This window comes from Ischnura elegans, chromosome 11 (genome assembly GCF_921293095.1).
Source record: "Ischnura elegans chromosome 11, ioIscEleg1.1, whole genome shotgun sequence".
NCBI lineage: Eukaryota > Metazoa > Arthropoda > Insecta > Odonata > Coenagrionidae > Ischnura > Ischnura elegans.
In genome coordinates, this window is record NC_060256.1 from 18999703 (window position 1) to 19026153 (window position 26451).

General features: G+C 39.4%; 1 protein-coding gene across 4 annotated transcripts in view; it reads left to right on the forward strand.

The window, feature by feature from the left end:
* Nucleotides 1–26451, forward strand: part of LOC124168342 (bcl-2-related ovarian killer protein-like) — a 138949-nt gene that overhangs the window by 22241 nt on the left and 90257 nt on the right. For 2 of the 4 annotated variants that reach the window (XR_006866917.1, XM_046546527.1), the window contains exon 1: nucleotides 7749–7777. The exons of 1 other annotated variant lie outside the window; for it this stretch is intronic. Coding sequence is in view for 2 of the 3 variants with exons in the window: in XM_046546527.1 (XP_046402483.1) it covers nucleotides 7764–7777 (14 nt within the window). In the remaining variant the exon portion in view is untranslated. Of the gene's footprint in view, nucleotides 1–7689; nucleotides 7778–26451 lie in introns of those variants that run through there. One more of the 4 variants, XM_046546528.1, reaches the window with a different exon arrangement.

Below are 26451 nucleotides of genomic sequence, written 5' to 3' on the forward strand. Positions count from 1 at the left end.
CGCCATGAGCTGTAGGTATTGTCATATCTACATCCAGGGGTACCCATCTCCCTCTGATACTGTTTTCCCTTTTCTTTTTCCCCCAAGTCCATTCCATTTGCATTGTAAAACAGACATTTTGCTTATCTTGCGACCCCCATTACAGATCGCATATTAATCCTCAAAGGTGACCCTTTGGGAAGACGGATGTATATTGTGTATAAAAGACTGTCAAAATCACCTCTCTGCACTTCATTCACCTGAGGAAGCCAGCTGCAATCCTGGTGAAGCTGTTGTCTACAAAGATGGGCGCAAGTGGTGGCTTATACCTTAAACCTCTCCGCTAATGGTGGGGCACGATCATATTTTTCACAACCCACGTTTTGCTGGTTAATTCGAACCTCCATGGTTAATTCCATTGTGAAACAAGCATCTAACCTCTTAAGCCTGTTGCAGAAGGGGTGTTAATCCTCTGTCCTTCCATTCAACGCGAGACTGCGTAAGGTGCAGGTAGGTTTCAGGGTGAAGGGTAGAGCAGCTACGGTTGCACCCGTATTCCTCACATTTTATGACCGTCAGAAAGGGTTGAAAAAGGTCCACTTGTCCATGCGTCTGTTTTGGAAATGACCATTGCCTTTTTTTCAGTTTTGTGAAAAGAATTCTCGGGATATGCAAGAGAAACGGGCTACTTTTCACTCTTGAGACCTTACTTAGAGTATGCTGCCAGTGTATGGGATGCTCATGAGAGGGGCTTCATCAACAGTAAGCAGTGTGTTTTTATGGCGAATAAATCCGTCAAACGAGCTGGAGCGCGTGCAGTTGGTTTGGTCATGCCTCGTTCACATTACGATTGTCCGAGCGATCGTCCTTACGATAGTTGGCCTAACTAGCCGTGTGGATGCATGTCCTGATAACAGTTGACGTAGTTCCGAACGTTGCCACTTTACGATGGTTAGGCGCTGGGAGACCGGAAACGGAAGCGAAAAGAGAAAGACGAAAAGCTCGTGAAACTCTATTTGTTTCATGGATTTGTCCTAGGAAGGAAGAATGTAGGCGGAAGAAAAATTATTCGGTAAATACACGTTGAACACATTAATATCTAGACCCTGCATACCTCAACAGCTTTGCTAACCATCAATTTCCCGTTCACTTAGAGATGTCAGTACATGAGGGCAGCACAGGTTTTAACAATCGTCGTGTGAATGCACGATAGTTCCGACAATCGCTTGAACAATCGTGATGTGAATGAGGCATCAGTTAGAACAACTTACCCTCTTGTTTTCTGTTTAAATGTATCAGATATATAAAAACTTTATAGCTACTTAAGGCCTGATAGACGAACTGATGCCGTTGGCATAGTGGCAATATGCGAAGTTTGGAGCTTTGGAAGCTCGCGATCGGCGAAGTTGGGCGTGGGGTAATGCGTGGAATACAGAAAGTCATGGTTAAGGTAGCTTTGGGCACTGTGAGATAACGGACGTTTGTATCCTCCGAGGCAGGTAAAATGTGCGGAGAACGGATGAGCCGAATGCGTACGAAGCTCATGGGTTGCGCGTGGGTATAACCTGGCCGAAGTGCGGGTGGATAATTATGTAATAGATAGAAGGTAATGGGTAAATCAAAAATAAAAATTATAAAATTTGCCGGCGTCGGTGGCAGCGAGGTAAAAGTCCTCGCTTGCCAACCGAAGGTTACGGGTTCGAGTCCCGACTGGGTAGGTTGCCCCTACCCAGGGAATGGTTGTGTGTGATAGTCGTTGAATCATGTTATTTCCTCCGATGTAAAAGGCCTTAAACGAGCTGTTTTCGGGGCGATGAAAAATAAATAAAAACAAATATATAAAATGTTATTTACTGGGGGAGTGTAAGTTGGTTACACTGAGGTAACCTTAAATAATTCTTAATTTATTTATATTTAGGAGTTGGGATCTAGAATTAAAAAGAACTTAATATGTACAAAAATTAGTCAATTCGCTGGGATTCGTAGAAAAAAGCATAGGTATGTAATTATAAATTACCATAATTAATGGAAAATATGTAAAATGATGTATCACATAAACATTAAAATCTCCCGAACAAACACCCCAGAGGTGGCTCGGAGGATATTATGTACATGGATATCGTCATATACATACGACAGATCGAAGAGGACATAAAATATGTAAAAAACTAAATTCTTTTGATAGTCGCCGGCGCGGTCGAAGAAAGAATGAATGCACGAGGCGTAACAGGGGTAGGGTTGTCCACGAGCCTTTGACTCACGGAGTGCAACAAGACCGCAGGGAAGACAAGGCATTGTCTCCCGTAGAAGTTCCGGCCACTGCGACCCGAGAACAGGTGACCCCTCCCATCCCACAAAACTTCCACGCAATGGTCGGTGACTCTCTCCTTCAGTCACAAGAGAAACGGCCACAGAAGCTTTATGTTTAGCTATATATTTATATATATTTTTATATAGCTTTATGTTCCGAAACCTAGGTTGGTAGAAATAATTAAATGTGGAAATTGACGCGAGCTTTAATTGTATTTAATACTCGTATTGTCTTCATTTGATGTTGCCCGCTCTTATACTGCTTTCTCCGGAGATCCGATTGAGGAGACTTTTGCCTCCGAAACATTTAATAAAAGGGGTTAGCATTAAAGTTAAATCGAAACTTGAAACTTGTACGTGGTGGAAAGGCTCCATATTATCGATAAGAGACACTTTGTTACTTCCACAATATATCTTTTTTTTAATTTCGACCGGTTTCGGCTGTTACACCATTATAAAGTACAAAAAATAATAAAATATTTATATAAAATAAAAATATTGTTTGTACTTGATAATGGTGTAACAGCCGAAACCGGTCGAAATAAAATAGAATAAATATATATTCTAGAAGTAACAAAGTGACTGTTCTTGATAATAGCATTATATTGTTTAAAAATGGAACTTTCTAGGATTTTTTGAATACAGTGGTTTCCCGTTTCCTTCTGTTGGATGTACAAGAATTTACGGAGGGTTGAGAATTTCCCGTGAAGTTTAGATGGTATACACTGACAGGTCAGGAGTACAAAGCAGAAAGCTCTCACTGTAAGTTTATATTAATTCTGATTTTTCGTCTGTAGGAGTTTCTGTCGACGGATGTGAGCTCCGGAAAAGTAAAATTTTATAGGTGGACTGAGGAGGTAAATTTTCTGACCTTGTCAGCCACGTATGCCATCTTCATTGCTATACCTTATGGAACATTACGTGCAAGTCTGGTCCGAAAATGTATAATAAACATGTTGTTGAAAGTGAACTCGTATCGAATGCTATTTAGGCTGAGCTTTGATCTTTAATGATTTATTTCAGTTGAAATTAATTTATACGCGCATATTTCTCGGAAACCATGTCATAGATATCGACAGCATTAATCGTAGTCTTCACAGGCACCCGACATCTTTAAAAAAATATTGCGTAAACGATTCTGCGCTTTATTCACGCGACCACCTTGCCAAGACTTAGATTTTCTGCCCCCAGTTGTCAGTCACATGGTTCGTGAATGTATTTTAATAATATTTTTACTCCATTGATACGCATTGGGAGTGTAATCAAGCCCAAGGTGGTAGAGGAAAGTTTTGTCTCATAAGCAGCTTTTTTCAGCTCCATTAAACATAGGCTGAAGTGTGTCACTCTTTGTTGAGACGTCAACGATCACCTTAATCTATCAGGGAAGTAATAACAAGTAAAAAACTGTAATACCCGTTACGAAAGTCTGAAGACACTCGAGGAATGGGTTCTTCGCTGAGTGATTGAACAGTATTATTAAGACTAAGGATTTCCTCCAATGCTTTAATCTTTAACAGGCAGCAGGAATTGAATACGAGATCAAAGGCTGCAGGTAAAACACACAAAAATAAATAAGATATGCAAATTTTAAATGAGCCGTGACATCTTCTGTGAAAATCTCATCAGAAAATCACGGAAGCGTTCATGGTCTGGTTGTAGCGGCGGGTGCCGAAGATCAAATAGACACTAAGTTCTTCGTAGTATTTATTCGAATTCCTATCCATGTCCGATCGGCAAAATATATCTCTTAATTTATCGCCTCTGTAGGACGTAAATTTTCAGTGAGCATTCAGGATAAGATAATTAGGGGAACTGTGGCGCTCCATAAGATCAAGGATTTACCGGATAGGCCAGGTCATCTCTATTTGTCCTCAGTCCTAAGTTTGCTTGGCGTCCAAATTTCTTTTTTCCGTATCTAGTCTCTTCGCATATTTATTTCTTATTCTTGCAAAGATCTCTTCCAGATATTCTTTTCTTGGTCTGTCTCATCTTACACGGACCTCTAACAATCCTTCCACAATGGTTGTCATTCACTTGGATTGACATAGGTGGTGGACTATAATTTCGCGTATTTTTTTACTAATTAAATTAAGCAGTGTTTGTACCTCTCCAATTCTTCATAGCACTTCCACGTTGGTGGCCGTTTCTGTCAAATGTATTTTTTTATAGCCTTCTCCAGCGCTATATTCCAAAGGACTCCAGCTAAATAATATTTGACTTTATTTTGGGTTAGTTCCGTAAAATTTCTCTGCGATAACTATCAATAATTATCAATGTATGTATCGCTAATGGTTGCTTGTGTTTTATGTGATTTTATCCAATTTATTATTAAGGCGACGAAGGAGATGTGTCGATTGGAATGATTTTATTTGCCATTTTAATGTTATTTTTTCCCTTGATTACAATTTCGTATTCATATGTTAAATGAAAGATGTGTTTCCCGTAAATTATGCTCTATGTGAGTGTATATTTGTTTGTTTCTCGAATTCTGCCATAAGAATACTGAAGTAATTGACGGAACTTAATTGTTCCCTGGAAATAATTGCCTAAAATTCCGTCTTAAATTATTATCATCATCCCTGGTCAAATATCCTAAGATTGTTTTGACGCAGCTCTCCATTCAATTGTTCTATCAGCTAATCTTTTCACTCACACGTATTTCTTCTCTTTCTCATCCTTCTTTACCTGTTCCATATATTTCATTCGAGGTCTTCCTTTTACCGTTCTTGCCACCTACTTGTCCTTCGACGATTGCCTTCATCGGGTCATCATGTCTCAAAATATGACCTATAAGGTTGTTACGTCTTCTGGTCAAAGTTATCAAGTGGCCTTTCCTCTATGCTACTCTTCGTAGGAATCTCTCATTACTTACTAATCAATTTGATCCTCATCATTCTTCTGTAGCACCACATTTCGAAGGCCCTTGAATTCTACGTGGCTGTCTTTGTACATAGCCCACTTACGTACCCCAAATGTAAGTTTTGTTAAACTGTTTCCTAACTTCGATGTTCAAATTTCCCGCCGTAAATAGATCTTCCTTTTGGTGGGATGGTCTCTTCGCCTGGGCTATTGTTCTTAAATTATATCATTGCTATGCTTAATGCATGAGTATTTAAAAGGAAATTGAATTGACGCATAAAATGAGGCGTGAGACAACATATAAAAGTTAAACTTAGTTTAACCCTGTCTTAGGAATGCCATTAGAAGCGCATATCCCGCACTTCGCGTGGAGCGTTTCAATGAAAGTGGGGTAGGTATAGTTCCGGCCTATATTATGCATCTCGGAGGTCACTTTCTCGCAGTACAGTCCCCGCGAAATATTACGTCATCTGAATTCGTGGAGTTGGAGAGATGGAATGTTTTGGGAGCGGAGCAATCTAACTGCGGAATTATTTTCGAAATGGTATTCTGAGTTGCGTTGGACAACTTTACTCGAGTCGGAGAGTGTAATATGAGCCTTCCATGCTGATACACTTTTAGATCCGACATGTTAAGGGATAACCTCGGATTAAGTATGCTATAATCGTCTTTGTGCATGCGACCTAAATTGAAATGACTTAATCCGAGATCACGTGAAGGTTCTGATAGGCTGATTCCGACGATAGCACTTGTTTTCTGGCTGTTTATTTCGGTTGGCAATTTTATCTTCTATATTATTTCTACTGTATAGATACCTTTTTCTCAACTTATACGCAACCAAACTCTACAAATGAGGTACCAAAATGCACAGAATTTATCAGAGAACATGCGACGGCATATCTTACTTCCTAAATATTGCTATTGTTTCCTAAAATTGGCCTTTAAATAATTAAAAAAACGGTAAATATTCCTGACGTTAACGGCGCACAAACTGATACATTTGTTCATTTGCAACAGTATCTGGCATTCTTTAAATAACTTTTATCAAATTGCGGCTGATTCCACATTCAAGTCTCCTGTTGATACGTAAGTATGAGTCATCATGTGCTTTTAACAGAGGATAGTGTAATTACTTCCAATGTTGTGTTTAAAGAGGTCCTCTGACCTCAATTTGTACATGAACATTCCAATTAAATTTGTACATAAGACCCTGCCTTTTTTTCTACATTTTAAAATTAGAAACGCGCCTATCCCTCTGTGGACGTGCATTGAAAAGAGCGGGGAAGCCCGCCGGGAGCGGGCGCATCACGCTCGTTTCCATTAAATTCAATGCCCGCGAACTAAGGGATTTGTCAGGTATTTAGAAAAGTCTATTTCATTCGCTGTTTACTTCCATTTACTTTGGTAAAAACTGGGTAAACTAGGGTGGGGACGGAAGAGATTTGTTTCTTTTATAAAAGAATGGAAGAGAGTAAGCCATATGTCCGGATAAAGAGGATTGGATCGTGAAGGGAGTGGAGACTAGCAGAATACTTCGTGAATACTGCAATTATGTCTACCTCAATCAGTAGAAAACATACATAAATGATAATTAGTGGTAATACCGATTTTGGTTTGGGGATTTAAGTGTTTTCCTTAGACCTTGACCTCTGTAGTGTGTAGTTACTTTCAGCTGTCTTTTATATTGAGGAGAACCCAATGCGGCGGATGATATAATCTTTTCCCAGAGGTCATTTGATATTACACAATGGTAGATTGAGGCAGTAAAATTCTTCCTACAAGAGATAAATGCGGCCGGCTAAATTATGGTTGTGTCTGATGGGCATTAATTTTCGTTTAATGTGTGTGGTGTGAGGGGATATAAAATGTAATAACGTGGAAAATGATCGAATCGCACGTATGTTAGAATGCGTTATTTTCATTTTAAATAGGTAGAATCAATGGCATTCATATATGATAGATACTTACAGCAAAATTATGCCTCAATAAAGGAAATGCAAACAATGGATATGTTAATATATCACCTACGAAGATAATGCGTTACGATGTGCTGTGATGATGCGTTACAGGAGTCGAATACCATGTGGTTCTCAATTTGCCTTGAAGAAACTTTGGCTTCACACAAAGTGTGTCCGTTTCCTTTGCAGCTCCATAGTCCATAGAGAATGCAGGGACAAAAGAAGACCTTTTACCCATTCATCGCATAAATATTTCCAAATTCCTCTTCCTACTTCATACGTATATCCGCCATGCAATGCAGCAATCACAGTAGACGCGCATTGTTACCCACTGCCATCTGACGTCCAGCTTCAAAAAAGTGACAACTAAAAACGGTGATATCGCAAGGAGGTGCTGTCCGTAAGCTTCTGCGTTGGGCTATGTGTCGCCGTAGCCGTACCTTGACTCAGGTTCACGAAGTTAACGGTGTGACGGTGCTGCCCTTCGGATCCCTCTCGCTGTTTTTTCTTTCACACCACACAACCTCCCCTCCCACCCCCACTCTCCCTGTTCTTCCCCTCCGCGATCCAGCGTGTGTGTGTTTGAGCTAGCGTAGATGCAAAGGCGAGGTTAGCCTCGCAGCACTCAGTTCGTTTGTGTCCACGCAACTAGCCGCAATGGAGGAGTCCAGGTGAGTGCCTTTACTATCTTACTTCGTATACCATTTGGAATGCCATAGCTCGCCGCGACGTGTTATGCAGTGCGTTCGTGTGTGATCTAATTTGTGGGAAGAATATCTTCGTGAAAGTGGGTGCCCTACAGCAAGGATTCTCATAACCACGGACCATTCTGTCTCTGGATCTTCAACATTTTCAGTTTTAGTGATCCCAAGTATTTCCGCTCAAGTGAAGGGTTACCATGGAAAAGCTATGTTTTAGTGATCACTACGCCGCCTATGTGGTACTAAAAACGCCGACCGCGGGGTTTTTATCCTTTGAAAGTGGCAACTATCATCAGGGCCGCCAAAGTGACTCGATTCTTTCCATGTATGTGAATTTTTCCCTTTGCAGTCTAACATAAAAAATCTAGATTTAACGGAAGGGATGAAGTAGTCATAGACAAGAAGTCGCCGGGAGTGACATCTAGGATAGACGCCGCATGGTAGGAGTAAGCGATCAAATGCCGTGCCCTCTTGCGACGAAGATGCAGTGTTTATATTCGTGGTCATGAGTGTGCTAGAGAGGTTTTTCAGCAGAAAGAAGGCTATTGCTAGGCAGGAGAAGCCGGTCTCTAATCTGGTCTGGTGCATTGGTCACCCTTGCGTGACACTTGCTGGCGTTGGTCTTGGAAAGTGGCTTGCCGGGGTGCGGAATCTGTTTCTCCTCGAGTCAGGAAGTGTCTTCCACCCATTGTGTTCCGTGCGTCGAGTGAAGACGATTGGTTTTAATCTGTTCCGTCCGATTAACCTGTTCCATTCATTGTGCTTCTCTGGGTAAATTTCAATACGAGACTTCCGTAGGAAATTTCAGTTCGATACGCGTACGAAATACGTTCTTCAGTTACTGAAATACGGTTATAAGCAAGTGGACTACATAGAAGAGACTCTAGTCCTTCCCGTTTAAGCTGGATTTGTGTTGCATTTTCATCGGATTCCAAAAATGTCCACAGCGCGTCGAGTAGTGTATCCATTCAGGCCATTCATTAATTCTTAGAAATAGCAATATTGTATTCAAATAGAGAGGAGTGGTTGGGAAAGTTATGAATTTGATAGCTCCACACCATCACGAGTATACATTTTGGTTAGCACGCCTATTTATCAAGGATTTTGTGCTTTCCCGGCGAATGTTACTGACGAAGTCTTCGAAGGTAATCAGTCGGGTGAAGATGGCAACTGTTGTCAACTTTCCGATGATCAGCGAATTTGTATTTCCTTTATACCTTACCTCCTGGACTTATTTATCTCCATGAAATTCGGATACTTAGTTTCGTCTGTCAGCGACGCGAAAGGCGAATTTTGTAAACCAATTTAAATTTGCAATGGGCGACAAAACATTCAGCGGCCTACCGGAGAATCATTCTCCTGTTTTCATTGCCTGGCTTCCCACTGGTGGTAAGCCAGGCAATGAAATATTCGTGATAGGTGCTCACGATAAATCCATTCCTGCTCTTTCAGTCTTGCAAGTGAGCGATGTCATTCCAACCGGTTTCGTTGTATCGAAATTCATTTGTTTCGCTGGGAGTTCACGTTTTCCATATGACGACTCCATATACTGTTCTAGAGCGATGTGTTTCGCTATGCCCGATCATTGACCTAGTATCTCCAGTGCTCCCTTTATGCATTGAGTCGAGAACGTATTCTCATGCCTCATGTTCCCTTCCCACTCGTTAAGAATGTCGTTGGGAAATCGTATTTCGGATGTGCGACTTATTCTCAACCGGTGTCCATTAGTGATTGCAAATGTCAAGAAATTAACGAAAGTTGATTTCAACCCAGTTATTTGTAGCACTATGCAGCTGTGTAATTTTTTTTTCAACATAATTCGTGTTCCTCTGCGGAGAAGCGTATAGTTATCGCATGTGTGGCGTATATCCCGTGTCCAAGGTCCCGTCGTTCATGAAATTTTATCTGCGTGCATAAAACAAATCGTAAAAACCATTTTGTCCTCCTCTCTTGTGTGGATTTATGGGCAAAAGTGAAAAATAAAAAAGTTAACAAAAGTCCTCGGTCGAAGGGGGCGGACGCATTCTATTGCTCGGTCATCTTTTTAATGTAACTTTTGCCGGCCTCGGTGGCGGCGGGGTAACCTTCTCGCCTGCCAAACAAGAGGTCGCGGGTTCGAGTCCCGCCTGGATAGGTCCCCCGGTCCAGGGCATGGTTGTTTGTGTACGTTTATTTGCTACATTTGTTGAACACCTCGGTGTAAAATGGCCAATAAGAGCTGTATCCGGTATAAAATAAAAATAAAATTTCCAAATAAAGTGTACGAAAGGTCTTAATAAAGACGTAGGAACAATCGTTTTGAAGCAAATTGATCAATGTGCAGTGTTTTTTATTCCTATTTGGTTTGGTCATTGGCGATGACCAGACGCCTCGCTACTGGTTTTCCTATTGTTTTTTCTGCCACCTTCAATTCGAAAGTGACTCTCAAAAGCAGTGGCGTAACTAGGAATATGCTTCGGGGGTTGTGGGATGGAATGGCCTGGGGTGATGACCCCTTCCCCCCGAGCAACGGGGGTCCGGGAAATTAAAAAAAAATGATATGCCTGGAAATACAATTTACAACATTTTGGCATTAAAATTTATCTTTAAACAGATGCAGTTATTATACGCAGAAGCTAGACAATAGTTATAAATATTTTTTTATTTCTCTGAGTCTTTGGGGGAGGTTTATCTATTATCATATATATATATTTATTTATTTGTATCTGTTATTATTTATATATGTTTATTTTGGTTTTCTACATCCGCTAATCTATTGGCACGCCATGCTCAAAAAATCGTATCGCCGAAAGTTTCGGAGCAAATAATATACTCCGCCAATATCGATAACACATTATATAAGTTAAATGGTAATACCATGACAAGCGAATCGTGTTGTAGTGCAATATATGTTCAAACTAATAACGTGTGGAAATATGCTCCCTGAGAGCAGATGGAATGTGGGGAATATGCGAGCAATCAAAGCACTGACATCATTCACCCTGAATTTCATAGTCATGATGGCTCTTCCCGATCTGAGGAATAGGGTAGTTTACTTCATCAAAGAAAACGAAGGGCATTGATTGCGATTCGTTACCCACCATTAGTGTATTCATAATATACCAATTATTTTGTTTTAGAAATACCGGTTTAGACGAATGGCAAACGTCAATTTTATCCTCATTTGAAAAAGGCCAGATTGGCGCCCATGCGATGCCACTCCACGTGACGTCACAGGGACCTAGTTTCTATACGATTAGATAGGAGTTTTACATCGTCTGAGGTTGCCAATGCATGCATGAGGCTCAGAACTCAAGGAAATATATCTTAATAATCACCTATTAAAACTGGTTAAGGTCGGAAAGTTTTCCTCGTTTGATAAGGTATTAATAATTCTTATTTAAGCCAAGCGCTACCTGCTAGCATCCTGCGTCGTATCAGCCCTCAGAGCCTCGCCCCAAGGTCACCTCACCTGCGGCAGCGGGAACCAGAACGACGTCACACGGGAGTTTTCCCGGCATTCATACTTAGCCGTCGCGTTTTCGCGCGCTTGAAAATTTTCACTTTCCCTTTAATCGCGAAAAATAGATATCGTCATTTAAAAATCTAAAAGCGTGGAATACGTACTCCAGGAGTAATAATCTTTCGATTCAGGGGATAAAATAATAATAATAGGAAACCACCGTATCCCTCTGTGCTCACGGTGAAATATATTGCAGTAGTAGCCCACCGTCCGAACACCCTACATTTTTCTGTGATCGCTGTTCTATTTTTTTTGATACCATGATGCTTACTTCCACCCCAGTCAAACTTATTGTTAGTTTACGGGATATATTAAAATATATTACTCGTCCATCAATTGCAAATATAGTCAAAAACTGTGTGTTATACACTCTTTTGACTATCATTTTCGTTGTCAGGAGATCGAAATGCATTTCGAAATCGACTTTTTCGAAAAATATGTTGTGATCGTGCAACTTGTTGCTTATCGTGTATTTATTTCGAAAACATGTAATTTTCTTCTAACAATAAGAATGATTCATCTATGAATCCTTTTGCTGTCTGTGGAACTTGGAAGAAATCCCTTCTCGATTCAATTTGGCATTCCATTTCAAAGTAATACACTTTATTTCGTGTGTTAAATATAAAATAATCCTCTCGGTACGAACTCTTCCTACTTTACTTCGAGTGAGACCTACGCGCTTTAGAAAAAGCGGCATTTCAAATGTTTATGCATGGCTTAAAATTTTGACAAAACTAGTTTTTCTTTGTGTATATCCAATCGCACACCGTTTATTGCAGTGGGTAGTTTGATTAAGATGTATTTGTTATAAAGTCTGTGGAATGTGGTGGTATTTTTCATGCGTATTACATTCCCCAATGGCGAAAGGAGTGTGGGCTTTTTTTCGACGTTATGGTTTGGCATTATAGAGGTCACCGACAGTTAACGTCATTTGCTCCATGGGGAAGAGGAAGGTGATGGAGAAACCCGGCATCGGCTATTGCATGCTCTTAACGAAAAGCGCCTCTAGTGGACCACACGTTAACAACCCATCAGACGTATAGATTGCTAAGCATGAATTACTATCCACAAATCGCTCCAGCAGAGATTGGGTAATCTCTAAAAGAATATCCGCCTACGCCGAGTTTTGAACCCGGATCCTCAAGCCGAAACACCAACCAGCACAACATCCCGAAGCCTTTCCTCTCTTAAAATATATTTTTCAAACTACTTCTATCATTTCCAAATTGTATGAAAAAACTTAATTCACGAAACTTGAGGTAGTGAAGTAAAATATTTACCTTCAAATGTATTATATGTATTAAATGTATTAGTATTAATGCTGCTTACAGAATGCGTATCTATGTTTAACATGTTTTCGTTAATAATTTTTATTTTGTACTCGATTAAAATTTATAGGTTTATATTTAGATGGCTTCTGTGTTTCTGTACCACATGGCCTAGGTCCCATTTTGATTATCGTAATTTTATTCTTCGGCCAACTACCGTGGACGGTTGGACGATAGAGAACTTAAGCATGTAACCTGGTGAAGTTGGCATAAAAATGAGCGTGGGGTTTGGCCAATTTTGAATTCACGGAAAAATAGCGTGAAACTTTGGAACTAGCAGTGTCGATTTATTTTTTTCTTACGCTTTGCCTCCGTATTTTGTTTATTATAAATGTGAATTGTGTAAAATTTCGCCTCGTATTGAAATATAACGTGGTTAAGCATGGAATTTATGAGTAAAGGCTGTCAAAGAAAATGATTTGTCTAAGCAAAAGCTCAACTCAATTTGTATACGCTATGTGCGGCAGATTGCTGTTATAATTCAGCGGAAGAGTAATGGAAGGCGTCCAGTCCTCGGTAATGTTTCTAAAAAACGCCGCCAACCTGTCAAGAAAATTTTTTCGTTAATCCTAATATATATTTTATGCCACTTTTTTCTATAAAATGGCCTTTATTCTCACCTAAGGATTGCATTATTGATTGCGAGATTTAATACGGACCAGTCCGATTAGCTTTGGAATAAAATATAATAGTACGATGTGCGTCAGCCTTTCTGAGAGAACTATTCTTAGCATCGATGTAATAGTTCATCGACTTAAGATGGTCGTGTAATTAACTCGTAAGATCGACTTAGTCGAGTTGAGAAATGTGAAGTAGTAATCTAGTTCTCCGGTGTGACACACGTCCCTCGGAGATTATAATCCACGTCCATTTCGACCCAATAAATCTTCACGGATTTTCTCTTGGTCACGTGTTGAAATCGTTTCAGATGCTTTTATCGGATGTGTTGGCTTGAGATTATGTGGAGCTTTGATGCTCGTTTCAAGTTATTTAGGTTTCCTGTTGATCTTTGCCGCGTCTCTTGTTAAGTCAATACATATAACTGTGTTTTGTATCTCTCAGTGACCATTGTTCTGAATAAATAACTCGTTTTGTTGTCATAGTTCAAAACTCAACATTCGGCACCTGTGAGTCCTTAATCTTTAAATGGTGTTTGGTGTGGTCTTGAAACTGAAAAATTCTCTCTATCCCCTAGTTCTGAACAGTAAATACCATCGATTCGAAGCATTTGTTTTATCTGAAATCGGTCCTTTTGATGTATCTAGATGGTCTGCGTTTTTAAAAACAGTAGTTCTAGGATCATCGGTCAATTTGTTTCCGCCATTACCATTATCTACTACCTTTTTTATTTGTATTCTATATTTAATTTATTTATTTAATATGACTGTGGAGTCAAATTTTGAGTGTAGGAATAACTTTATATGGATCTTCGCAAATTAATCTTCATAGGTGATTTGAAAGTGTGTGTTCAATTTAGTACCGTGAACTCGATAGTCCCTGAGGAAATGAATTAACCAGAAATCTGCACGTGCTTGTAGTTTTTCTAACAAGTTTGCATTACTTCTTATCCTAATTCAATATTTATGTGGCTTTCTTTCATTTTAATTTTTTTGCGTTATTCCACTGCAAGTTTGTTACACCTGAGTTGAAGATATCGAAGTTTCTGTCTTCTTGTTTTTCTTTATTCTAAGTTTGGAATTAAGAATATCTTTTTTTACGCGCCACGAAGTGTTCATCCTTGATTCTTGTTTATTATTATCCTCGTAAATCGCTTCTAGTTTCTTCGATCGATATCCTTAGGTTCCAGAGAGTTCAATATATATGATGTATGTGCGGCCGTTTTCTATGATCGAACTCAATGTCTATTTGGCACGTTTAAACTTCTGCGAAACATCCTAAAAGTTTTCTGATTAGCGATTTAATTTTTTAAATTAATTCATTTATTTATATATTTCCAACTTCCCCGTAAACAGCACATATAGGTCTTTACAAGGGAGGATTCACAAAGCACGACACAAACATCTATACCCTGGATAGGGACCACCTACCCAGGTGGGATACGAACCCGTGACCTACGGTCTGGCAGGCGAGGACTTAACTACCCCACCGCCACCGAGGCCGGCTTTTTTTGCCGGAGTTTTCTTTTACAAGTATCACATCTCATTTACCATTAACATTTCCGGTGTTATATATACCAAAAAGCCGAATGGTATTAGGAGAAATTATGTGAAAATTTTCCATGATTGCAAGGATAAAAATTGCGAGTTTCACAGTAAGAGGTTTCTATTTTGTTTTAAATGATGGAAATGTATTAATTCAAAAGCGTAAACGTCTTAAGTAAATCATTCTTCACTATTTTTACGAAATAATGGTTATACAAAACATACAAACATTCTGTAAAACAAATGAAGAGCCCTCAGGATGACCATTATCAACAATACTCCCTCACTTCGTAGTTGCTATTAGGTAATCTACAGGACTCCGATCTGAATGTACCTGCTGGTGCCGCTTAGCGTTGAAACATGCTTTACCTGAAATTAAGATTTGGTGGAAAAGTACAAATAATTTTCTATGAATCCAATTTACTTCATCGAAGTTGGGTCTATTGTGGTTAAATATACACATGAAACAGCCGCTTTTGGTTTTCCTAGTGAGGCAATATTGTTGCTTTCCTTCTAATAAGACATTTGCTGACGTCTAGTGAATTCGAGCTGTTTCAGTATGCCGGTTAACTCTTGCCAACTCTTCCAGGAAAATGACTCAAGAGGTAATTGTCCGCCTTAGTTCCACGTGCAATATATTGCGATTACTTTCTCATTTGTCGAAGCATGAATTACGCTTCTTTCGTACCGTCGCTTACGAGTGTGACCAATGGTTGTCATAAATACGTTCATTTTTTCCTCCCAAATTACCACGAGTCAATTTTCGTTGGATGAGCTAATGCGGTAGGGAATAAATTTTTCCCTTATCAACGGGTGGGTAATTTTGAAAAATGGATGTTGCGAAATTTTCCTTTCAAAAAAGTGTTTTGTATTTCATAAATAACTGATTAACCGGCATATCCCTAGGCCAAAAACAACCGGTATTAGGGCGTTGAGGAATTAATGGGCTAGGTTATAAGCTTACCCAGTTATCTAAGTTCTTTAAATAATTTTAAGTTGTATCCCCTGTATTATCACCAAATAGGTGCTCAAGACAGGTTTTTATCTGCGGGCGTATCGTTGAAGATTTTTTTGTTCCTGAAAATAGCGTTTAAAACCTTTTTTTTTGCTGTTTCGAGAGTTTTGTAGGGATTTCCTGCCATAATGGTTTTGACCAAGGGTTCCTATTTTTCTCGCTTGTCTGATGACTACAATTTTACCCCGATCCCGCAGATCCGTAGTCCCCTCGGTGCTATTTTTCAAGAGCGGGCGGGCCGAAGCCGGGTTTCTCTCCGTCCTTTCTTCCCCACCCTTCCCTTATGGCACAAATAACCTCAGATGTCGGTATCTGCCTCCTAATACGATACTAAGTATTCAATGGTGTTGAGGAATGTCTTTTTTGTCATTCTAAGTCTACCTGCTGCCATAATATGCGGTGGCAGAAAAATATTCAGTTATAGCATTGGTAGACCATTTTTTGATCCAAAAAGTATTGATTAAAATCAGATCAAGAATAGCACACATGCCGTTCCTTAATTACAAAACCTTCTGAATGTTTTAACTTTTGTCCTAAAATAATATTGAAAAAAAACTATACGAAGTTTAGGTTTTATAATCAGTTAATATTCTCCAAATTTGATACGTAAATCATTGTTGGTCAAAGGGCATTTCTGCGATAGCTAATACCACTAATACCTAAAACTATAGGAAGCGTCCTTCAGTTCTGACCGTGAGGAGGACCGTATCCTTATCATTTGCAACTTATGAACTTAGTAAACAGTTACCCTTTCCTTACCTAAAATAAATTAGAAAAAGCCGCAATGAAAGGAAATCTTTGTAAAATTAGATCTTGAATCCTGCTTTAGGAATCACTGGTCTAGAAAACGAAAATGATTTCCCTAAATTGTTGTCATGAGTTTTGGGCGCTGGGGAGATTCATTCCTTTTGCCTCAATGGCATCTACTTAATGGCTAATAACCCGTCTTCACCCTATACAGTGCTATAGTCCTTTTTTACTCCCTGAGGGCGCAAGGGAAAAATGGACAATTGATTGGAGGTAGATGTTTCCATTGGAAGAATGGAATTGTACTTGTCACTTGGTCTTCCTCTGTGGACTTTTCCATTAATTCTTCATTTCATAGGGCGAAGTTTTGAGTACTATGTTAGGAGGGCCAGCAATCTTGCCGGGGGTTTAGGGACAGTGGAACACCCCCAAGTGAAACGGGTGGTATTCCATGGCCCTTAAGTGTTCCTGGAAAATTTCTAACCCAGAAAAAAAAACTAAAAGTTTTTTTTCTGGGTTAAATTATCACTTCAACCTATATGTTTTATCGAGATAATAGGAGAGTATTTTTATTTCGCAAATTTCAAAATATCACAGAGGTTTTATCGTCGGAATGACATGTGTGCAAGTCCCATAATTTATGAATCCAATGATATATATCGGCGTAATCTCCTGAAGGATGTACATCTCGGCTTCATATAGACATAATTCTTAAGCCGCTTATCCAAAGTCTATCAAAGATAAGTGATTGATTTATTGTCATCTGTGAAGAGAATTTTACCTTAAAAAAGCGTGTGGGCAGTGGTACCCTCACTAAACTTCTAATGTATTTCCTACAACATAGTCGACAAGATGATATATTAGCTTTGTAACAGCGATGTAAGTTTTATCAATACCGCTTAACAAGGGCATTCAGAAGAGTAAAGACCGGAGAACAGGAAACAGTGCGTAAAAACAATCACGTTGTCAGTGGCAATCAATGGTTCAGAAGCTTGGGGCATCGGATAAATTGATGAAAAATGGAATTAGGCCTTCGATGCCTCGTGCTGGATGAGGATGATTGGATAAAATGGACAGATAGGGTGGGAAATATGGAGGTGTACTGTAAGGGACCCAAAAATAACTGAACACAATTTAAAAAAATCAAAATTTAGTTTTTTGTGCAACAAACGTTAATTACCTTCGAAGTACTCTCCATTTACACACACGCATTGGTTAAAACCTTTTTTCCACTGTGCAAAACACCCTTGATACCCGTCGTTTCCGATGCCTTGCAGCCCCGCCTCCGCGGTCACCTCCGTAATGTGACCAAAACATTTCCCTTTCATCACCATTTTCATCCGGGGAAAAAAGGAAATCACAAGGTGCGAATTTCGTTAGTAGGGTGGGTGAGGAAGCATTGTCGTGCAATTTTTTTCCGAAAAACTCAGGTCGCGCCAAGCAGCAACACTCACCTTTTTGATCAGGAGCCAACAAGTAGGGGATGAATTCCGCCGCGATTCGTCTCTTTTGCTAATCTTCTGTTAAAATTCCCTGAAATGAAACGAAAGACCAGATTGATCAGCGAGGTCGTTAATAGTACGCTTCTTACCCTCTGCACAAGGTCACGAGGTTAAAAAAAATTTCATCAATTCTGGACCTGGAAGGCCTGCCCGGGCGTTGAATGTCTTCGATCGACATGTTGCCGCCTTTCATTTGCAAATACCACCCGTGGACTCGAGTCCTTTTTTTAAAGCGTGTTCTTTATAAGCGGTAAGAAACATGTTAACCGTATCCGACTCAATTTTACCGAGCGGAGAATAAATTTTCAACGCTACACGTTATTCTAGAATATCAGCCATGTCAAAAATCGAAGGGATAAAAAAACTCTTCGAATGTAAACAGTCACAGGGGCTCGCTACAATCGTCTAAAGCCACGCCGTTTCGCATACTGACTCAGAAATGATGAAATGAGACCCATCTAGCGGGAGAAGTCCAAAATATAAGAACGACGCGCGCGCAGCGATTTCCGTCCGGTTATTTTTGGGTCCCCCCTCGTATAGAAGAATTGGAAAATAGATAAGGACACTATGGATCAGTGTACGCCAAAGAAGATCACGGTGTATTGGCCACGTAATGAGGCACAACAGTCGCGTGGGATACAGTATGGGTGGAAAATTTGATGGATAAGTCCCGATAGGAAGACCAATGGACAAGTACCTAGGACAGATGTAAATGGATACGCTTCAAAGCTTCAGGGAGTTAAAAGGACTAGGCCTGGGATTGTGAGAAATAGAGGACTGCAGGATAACAACCTTAGCTTTGCAATACCGTGTATCAATGAACGCAAACGGTAATAATAAAAATTTAAATAGCCCATTTTGGTTTGGAAAATACAAATACTTAACGTAATATGTTATACTACGTCGAGGAAGAGCCCTCCCAGTTTACCTAGTAAAGTTTTTTGTTTGAGTTCGCTCGGTGATACACCATTGTTTCCTCCATTACAAATGTGATGTTTTTTCCCTCTCTCATTAGGTACACATTTATCAGGAGCACAATTGAGAGATCCAGCAGTGGAATTATATTTTGTTCAATTTGCAATGTTCTAATTACATTATACGATGCGATTTTGCTACGGTGGAGTTAATCATTCTTCATTACGCTCTGTGCCTGTGGTGACGATTTGATGGTGGCAGTTGCGAAATATTTTACTCTCTCTAATTCTTATCCAGAGAAAGTAGTGTGATCAATGTCATGGCATGTTCACTAATTGGAGGCATTTATGATATGATCATAAATGCCTCTAGTGAATGGAACGTGAATAGCAGTATTCGGGTCGTCAACTTATTCCATGCAGTTCTAGTCTGCCGTTTCTCCTGCGTTTATGATGGATTCAGTATGAGAGGGCAGTTTGTTTTCAACCTCCTACCGCTCAACTGCTAGCGGGTACTTTTAACTCTTACATGTGTACTGATCTTGGAATCTATGATATTTGTCATATCTCATTTAAACCTATTAACTCTAAACAATGAGGAACATCATTGCTACACTCGTCAACGTGCTTGCATACACTACAGAAGAAATAAACTTTGTCTTACAGGTCGCTGTCCATGTTACACAATAATGCCTATCTATAAGAAATTACCATCTGATCTTAAGACCATTAATACTTTTAGTATCTTCGAAGTTAGAGTTAAAAAAAATATGTATTAGAACATTCATATTATTCAATGCATGAAAACTTGTTATAAGTAAAACAGGAACTTAAAAAGTATTGTACTTCGTTCAGTTTTCGTTATAGCTATTCTACTTAAACTATATTATATCCTGTGCTATGTAATTCCTTATATTATAATGTATTTTTTACTACCGTAATTGTATGACAAACTGTTTCGTATTCAGCTCGTCAGCTCTGTATTGTACATCTTTTGTCTTGCCTTATGTTTATACGCAAACCAGTGGGGCCAATAAGCCTTATTATGATTACTTCGCCCCGATGACAACTGCGCTTACTCTGTACCTCGCGCTCAGTCCTTACGGAGCATACTAAGTTGTCACTTTAGGTTGAGTAGCTGCCTCATTAACAAGGATACCTCAATCAGCTTTCCCGCTAACGAAGTGTTAATTGTAGAGCGACAACTAGAAGATACTACTTTTTTATATCTAAAGGATACTGCTTTGGTGGCGACAACAATTATGCAAACGAATAAACAAATGAGTGGGTTGGAAGCCAGGGGGTACCAGTGATTTTTTTTCTCAGCAGAGTTAGGTAAAGTTATTTGTCAGAATAAATGCACAAAAACCTGGTTGCCAAGGGAAATGAGTGAGTCTCTGTTCTGTGCTGACATCGAGTGGAAAATCAAATGCACTACCAAGTATCTAATTGATCTCGTTTTTTTCTATAGCTAATTTCTGTACCCAACTCTGTGTAAAAAAGAGAAATCACTTGTACACCTTGGCTTCCAACCCACTCAGATATCTTTACAAAAAACTAAAATTCCCGTTATTTTCTGAAGCCATATCGGAAGCATGCCTCTTCTTTGGATAATAAAAATGATAAACAAAATTGACAATCGGACTCTTCAAACGAGAGCGCAAAAAGGTCTCCGAATGGCTTCAGTATTGACATGTTATGCCGCTGAAAACGAAAACGTTTTTGAATCTTCTGTGGATGAAAATGAGACTTGATTCAGTGCTACCCACCTGCCACAAAGGCAGTAATCATAGCAATGGATGCACCTATGAGATCACCAAGCAAACAAATAAAATTCTGGCGATTCTTCAGCTATCGAGTGGTCATGCTGCCGTGTTTTAGGATCAAAAATATGTGCTGGTTGTGGATTTCATGCAGCAGGGGACAAAGATGGATACTGCTGCTCTGCATGAGACACAACGCGTAGAGCCATCAAAACAAAAGAGGCCGAATTCCGATATGTGTTCAGAAAATAACGGGAATTTTAGATTTTTGTGATAATATTTTTTTAATATTTATTTTATTCGTCTGCACCAATGTTGTCACCTCCAAGGTAGTATCCTTTAGATTAGATGCTCATAACCATTTCTTTCACTTTTTCCACGTTTTCATTGGTTGTTGATGTGCTGGGGCGTTCCTCATCTCCAACGTCTTCACGGCCATCTTGGAAACGCTTATCCCACTCGCAAATTCTTGTTTTACTCTTAACAAACTCAACATATACCTTTGTTAGCATTTCACACGCACATTTACAATTAATATGCTGGTCATTCTGCTATAGATTCCATAGAACAATCCAACATTGCCGAGGCCGTAAAAACATGTCTAACCTTAGCGGCTGAGACAAAGAAAGTAAACAATGAATACAACTGAAAATTCTATCATACTTCAGGGTCATGCATACCAAAATAATAAAAACGATTTTGACAATCGGACTCTCCAAATTCGCGAAATTTAAAAGTTCCTATTATTTTCTGGATGCTCTACATGGATCTGCCCGATCAAGCCCGCCTTACAAGTGCTGGTGTAGCCCAGGTGCTCCTTGAGAAATTCCAACCTGGCATTTTCGATCACCCGCCGTTCGATTACAATTTTTCGCTGGAATGAGAATGTAAAATGGAGGGAAGCGTTTTCAAACTGTCGATGAGCCTTAGGACAATGATAAAATGCACTGGAAATCATTGGCGGCAGCATTCTATGAAAAGGGTGTTGTGAATTTTGTCTACATGCACGACAAAAACCTCAATCGTCTAGGCGAGTACGTCAAAAAGTTACCAAAAGTGAACTTAATGTTTAGGAATGAAATAATGTTTAATCGATCACTGTCTTCCATTCATTACCCAATGGAGGTTGACAAAAAGAATCAGCCCTCGTATAGATCGCATTTATCAGAATAAAAATTGAACGCACTCATTCCTTTTTGCTGTTGTTGTTACATGTCGTCGTATTGCCAAGCTGTTGAACTGTTTCTGCAATGCAGCGTGGGAAATTTGCCGCAGATTATTTCTCCAATTACCCTTACTGTGTGTCATACATTCCAATTAAAGGAATCAAGGGAAGAAAAAAATGAATGAGAATTGTATGAACTTTTCGCTCGCATGGTAGATATCTGCCTCGGAAAATAGTTTCCACTCTCATTTCTCTTAATTGTTTCCGTATCCAGTTGTGTGGGAATAAAAATTGGACGAGAAGTCCATCTATCCGATACCATTCATCAATTTGTCGCGAGAAAAAGATCGCTGTCTGATCGAAGCGTGTTCGCAATATTTATGTCCCAGTGTACACGAATAGATTTAATGCAGGTTTTTTTTTAACTATCCGTATATACGTATTCTGTAACGGGTTATATTGGCGTGCAAGATCCCATTCTTTACCGCAATCTGTAATAGGCAATGCGTGACTGAGGCAGCCGTCATGCGTGTCGGGATTTTCCTCATACGGTCTGCATTGTATGCATCTCCACGTTTTCTTATATATATCGCGTCCAGATTTGGATTTCGCTTGATGAAGTTCTTTTGTTTTTTGTTTAGACCGCCTCCTGTGATTCCTTAGTGTCATGCTGAAAAATTTTGTAACTTGTGGTTTAATCACTTAATCAGTCTTTTAGGTGGTTACTGAAAGGCGTTTTGAGAGCCGAAGTTATTATGCGTCGAGCGTTATACCTGGAGTACAGGTAGAAGTTATGTCTACCTACTAATCCGCAAGTCGCGTCAAAAGGCGTGTGGGGGTGTTAGAACACCAGCCGATAGCAAAAAAACAAAAGGTAATTTGCGCATTGAAACCCATCTTTGGCATTCATTTAAATCATTTAGTAAGTTATCGGGGGAAAACGAATTTGTTTACCTATCTGTTCGGCGAAATATCTCTTTCATAAAAGTTAGATTTTACAATTATAAATTTCTTCCCACTCTTGTCAAACTTCTTGATATGATCGTGCGTGTGCCTCTTGCTTGTATCTTGGAGGCACACTATTCTGGAATTAAAGGTATTAATTGTTTTGTTAATTCACTGAATTTGTATCGTTATTTGGTGAGGATCAAAGTGAATGATGGAGGCCATAAGTGAGAACTTTACGTAGCAATTTGTTTTATTTATCCACGGTCTGACATTGGATTTATTTATGAGTAATAGGTAGCAATGAACGTCACCCGTGTATGTATTCTTATTTATTCAAGCTATTTTATGCACACTCTTTCCTATTTCGGTTTTACGATGAGTTGTAACTACGCCGGATTTAAAATAATAACTTGATTTACCTGGGAGGCCCCGCCGAAAAAATCCCTTCTCTTACACTATTTTTGCGTAGATCCTAGAAATGTTGAAATACTTTGTGATATCCCTTCAAGCTCTGATAATCCCTGCCCGCGTTACGTAGAGCTTCTTTAACGTTCTGAAAGCTCAATACAGTTTTCTATCGACTTTATTTTGATTTTTTGCGCCGATTTCAAAGAATGTTAATTTAAAGCTAAGCTCAGGGTCGAAACGAAATTGGAGTCGAAACTACTTCGAGTCGAAACTTAACTAAAACTCTGGGACGAAACGAAACACAGATAAGGTTTTGCTCCGGAATGACCACGTGCTTCACCTTCAAACAGTTTAGTTTCGACCCACACACCGAGTACAAAGTATGGTTGAATGAAGTAGAGGTTCGGCCTACCGCTATTAGATGCCAGGGCCACTTACTTTTTCCACTGGCAAAAGAACGGTGAGCGCTAACTGGCCATTCGATTTTTAAGCTCAATGATTTAACCTATCTACACGCATGTCAAACGTAATGGCACAGAGTAGGTAATGGGTCGAAGCTATTCCCTCTTATCCCCCTCCACTCAACATCTGGGATCGAAACTAACCTATGAGCAGCGGATTTTCGAATAATTTAGTTTCGTTCCGGGAGTAAAGTTTCTTCCCTGGTCGGAAATAAACTTTTTGGTGATTTTAATTTCGTGCGGGAACTAAACTAAACCCAGAATTCGTATTTTCGTTTCCCTCCGGTTCAAAACGAAACATGTTCGTTTCGTTTCACCCGCCATCCCTGATTTCAGAAGTGCTCGTGGTTTGTTTTAGGTGAATATTTCCTTTTGGTTTTTACCGGGATTTATCTCTCATATTCATCATTAGTCATCAGTCGTTAGATTGGTTTGATTCAGCTCTCCATTCCGCTCTCCTATTTTCTAGCCTTTCCGTAATGACGTATTTATTCTCTTATGCACACTCAATAACGTGTATGTTACTCATTCGGGGCCGTCCCTTGCCCTTTTCCCCGTCCACCTATCCTTCGACGATTGTATTAAACAAGCTACTATGTCTCATGATGTGGCCGACTAAGTTTTTCCATCTTCTTCTTTGGGTATTGCAGAAGACTTCTCTTTTTCCCAGTCTTCGGTAGCGCCATATCTCAAAAATTCTTCCAATCTTGACTTCTCTGCTGCTGTCAACGTCCACAGTGGCGCAGCGAGGGGGGGTTTTGGGGGATAAAATCCCCCCCAGAGCTCAGAGAAATTTTAAATTTTAATCCATTTTACTTATCTGGAATGCAATCCATTTTACTTATAGAATAAAGATAGGACTTATCACATTTCCCTCAGAAAGCTGTAATACTCGCCATTTTGAACCGTTATTCTTCAAATTTTTCTGGAGGAGGGCCCCCGCAACTCCTGCTTACCCTGATAGTTATGCAATACCCCCACACCCGTAAGTATTAGTTGCGCCTAAACCTTAATTCCTAGCAGCGCCCCTGAATGTCCAAGCTTCTTTCCTACACGAAAACATGCTTTACCCGCTGATGTCCAAATTTAACGCCTCCGTAAGTGTTTTCTTTCGAGAAAGTCTTCGCTAGCTATACCCTTGTTTTGGTTGCTATTTATAGGTTAGTTACGTTTGTGAGCCTTGTCAACATTGTGTCATGTCTTGGCATTAGCTCGCGCAAGTGCTCGAGTTAGCGTTTTTCATTCCCATTCTAGTGCTGTTGTCACAACAACCTTTCAGCATTCATGTTTAACTTTCGAAGCTGCAGTACCGTCTCCTTGAAGTGACTCTTGTTTTGAATTGTTTTTCGCTTAAGTATATGCCTTAACACCGAGTATGGTATCGAAAGTTCAATATTTATGAATCAATGTATTTCAACTTAAATGTCATTGTGTTCGTCACAATGGTGCTGTGTAGATTATAATAGAAGACGTAGATAATACTGAGATTGATGTGTACCTACTGATAATGAAGGAAAGTTGAGTGATCAATAAGAGGAAACTGCCGTATAATAATTAATTTTCAATTTAAAGATACGATACATTTATTTCTCCGCTTAGAATACAATACTCAATTACATTTGACTATACAATGTGGGGTTTTTGGTGGATTTAATGATATATCGGGGAAGGTTGCCTAAATCGCACCAATTTTGGAAAAAACGAATTAAATAAAAAATAAGTGACGCAATTTAAGTTTTTAATGCTGGTTAATATGAGAAGGAATGTCTACTTCTCTCACTATTTTTGGGGACAATCAATTCCAAGTTTAACTCACGTATAAAATTTCAATTTGAAACCTCTGCAAACGGTGCTATTTAGGCAACTGGTTTCCCAAATCGCACCACTGGACACCAAAATTATAGGAAATTATGTGTCAACGACAGTGAGAGATAGTGAGGCAAGCTATTTATGGTTATTTTTAGAGCCCTTAACAGGCCAAACATGTGCACTAAAATACCCGTAAGATAACGAACGAAAAAGTTGAATAAGTCGTATCTTTGATGTTAATAATAGATGTAATTTTTTTGCTTGATAAAAATCTGCATTAGTTGAAATAAAATTTACAAGCCTTTTGTAGAAGTGTTTATGGTTTGGAATGCTGTTTTCACATCAGCTTTTTTAAGACTTCTTATATCGCACAGGTAAAGAGAGAGACGTTGTGCGATTTGGGATCGACAGCCATTTAGTAAGAAATCATTTCCTCTGCCTAGACACGTGATCATACCACGCTGTTAATAGCACTAAATTAAACACAATAGACTTCAAAAATATGATATATAGCTAAAAAAATGTAAATACAACTTATTTGTTTTCAATATCCTTGTAAAAAGACGAAAGATACAGCAGAAGAGACACTTCTTTTCTTAATGCCTGTGCATCTGACTTGTCACTACACTGGTGGTCACTATTGAAGTGTGGTGTGCTTGGTGATGCAGGAAGTTCCAAATGCAGCCATTAGTTTGCAAACATATCTAATGCATTGGTTTCCAGGATGGTGGTGCGATTTGGGAAGCGGTCCTATTCAGGCAACTCTCCCCTACCATTGTTGAAATGACACACTGCAATATTTCCGCTTATAGATTTATTTTACACTACGCGTTTCATCGTTACAACGACATTAATCAAAGGTATTTGAAAATTGTCTGTTTTCCTCTTGCTCGCCAGGCTTGTCATTCTTGGTGTTTTTA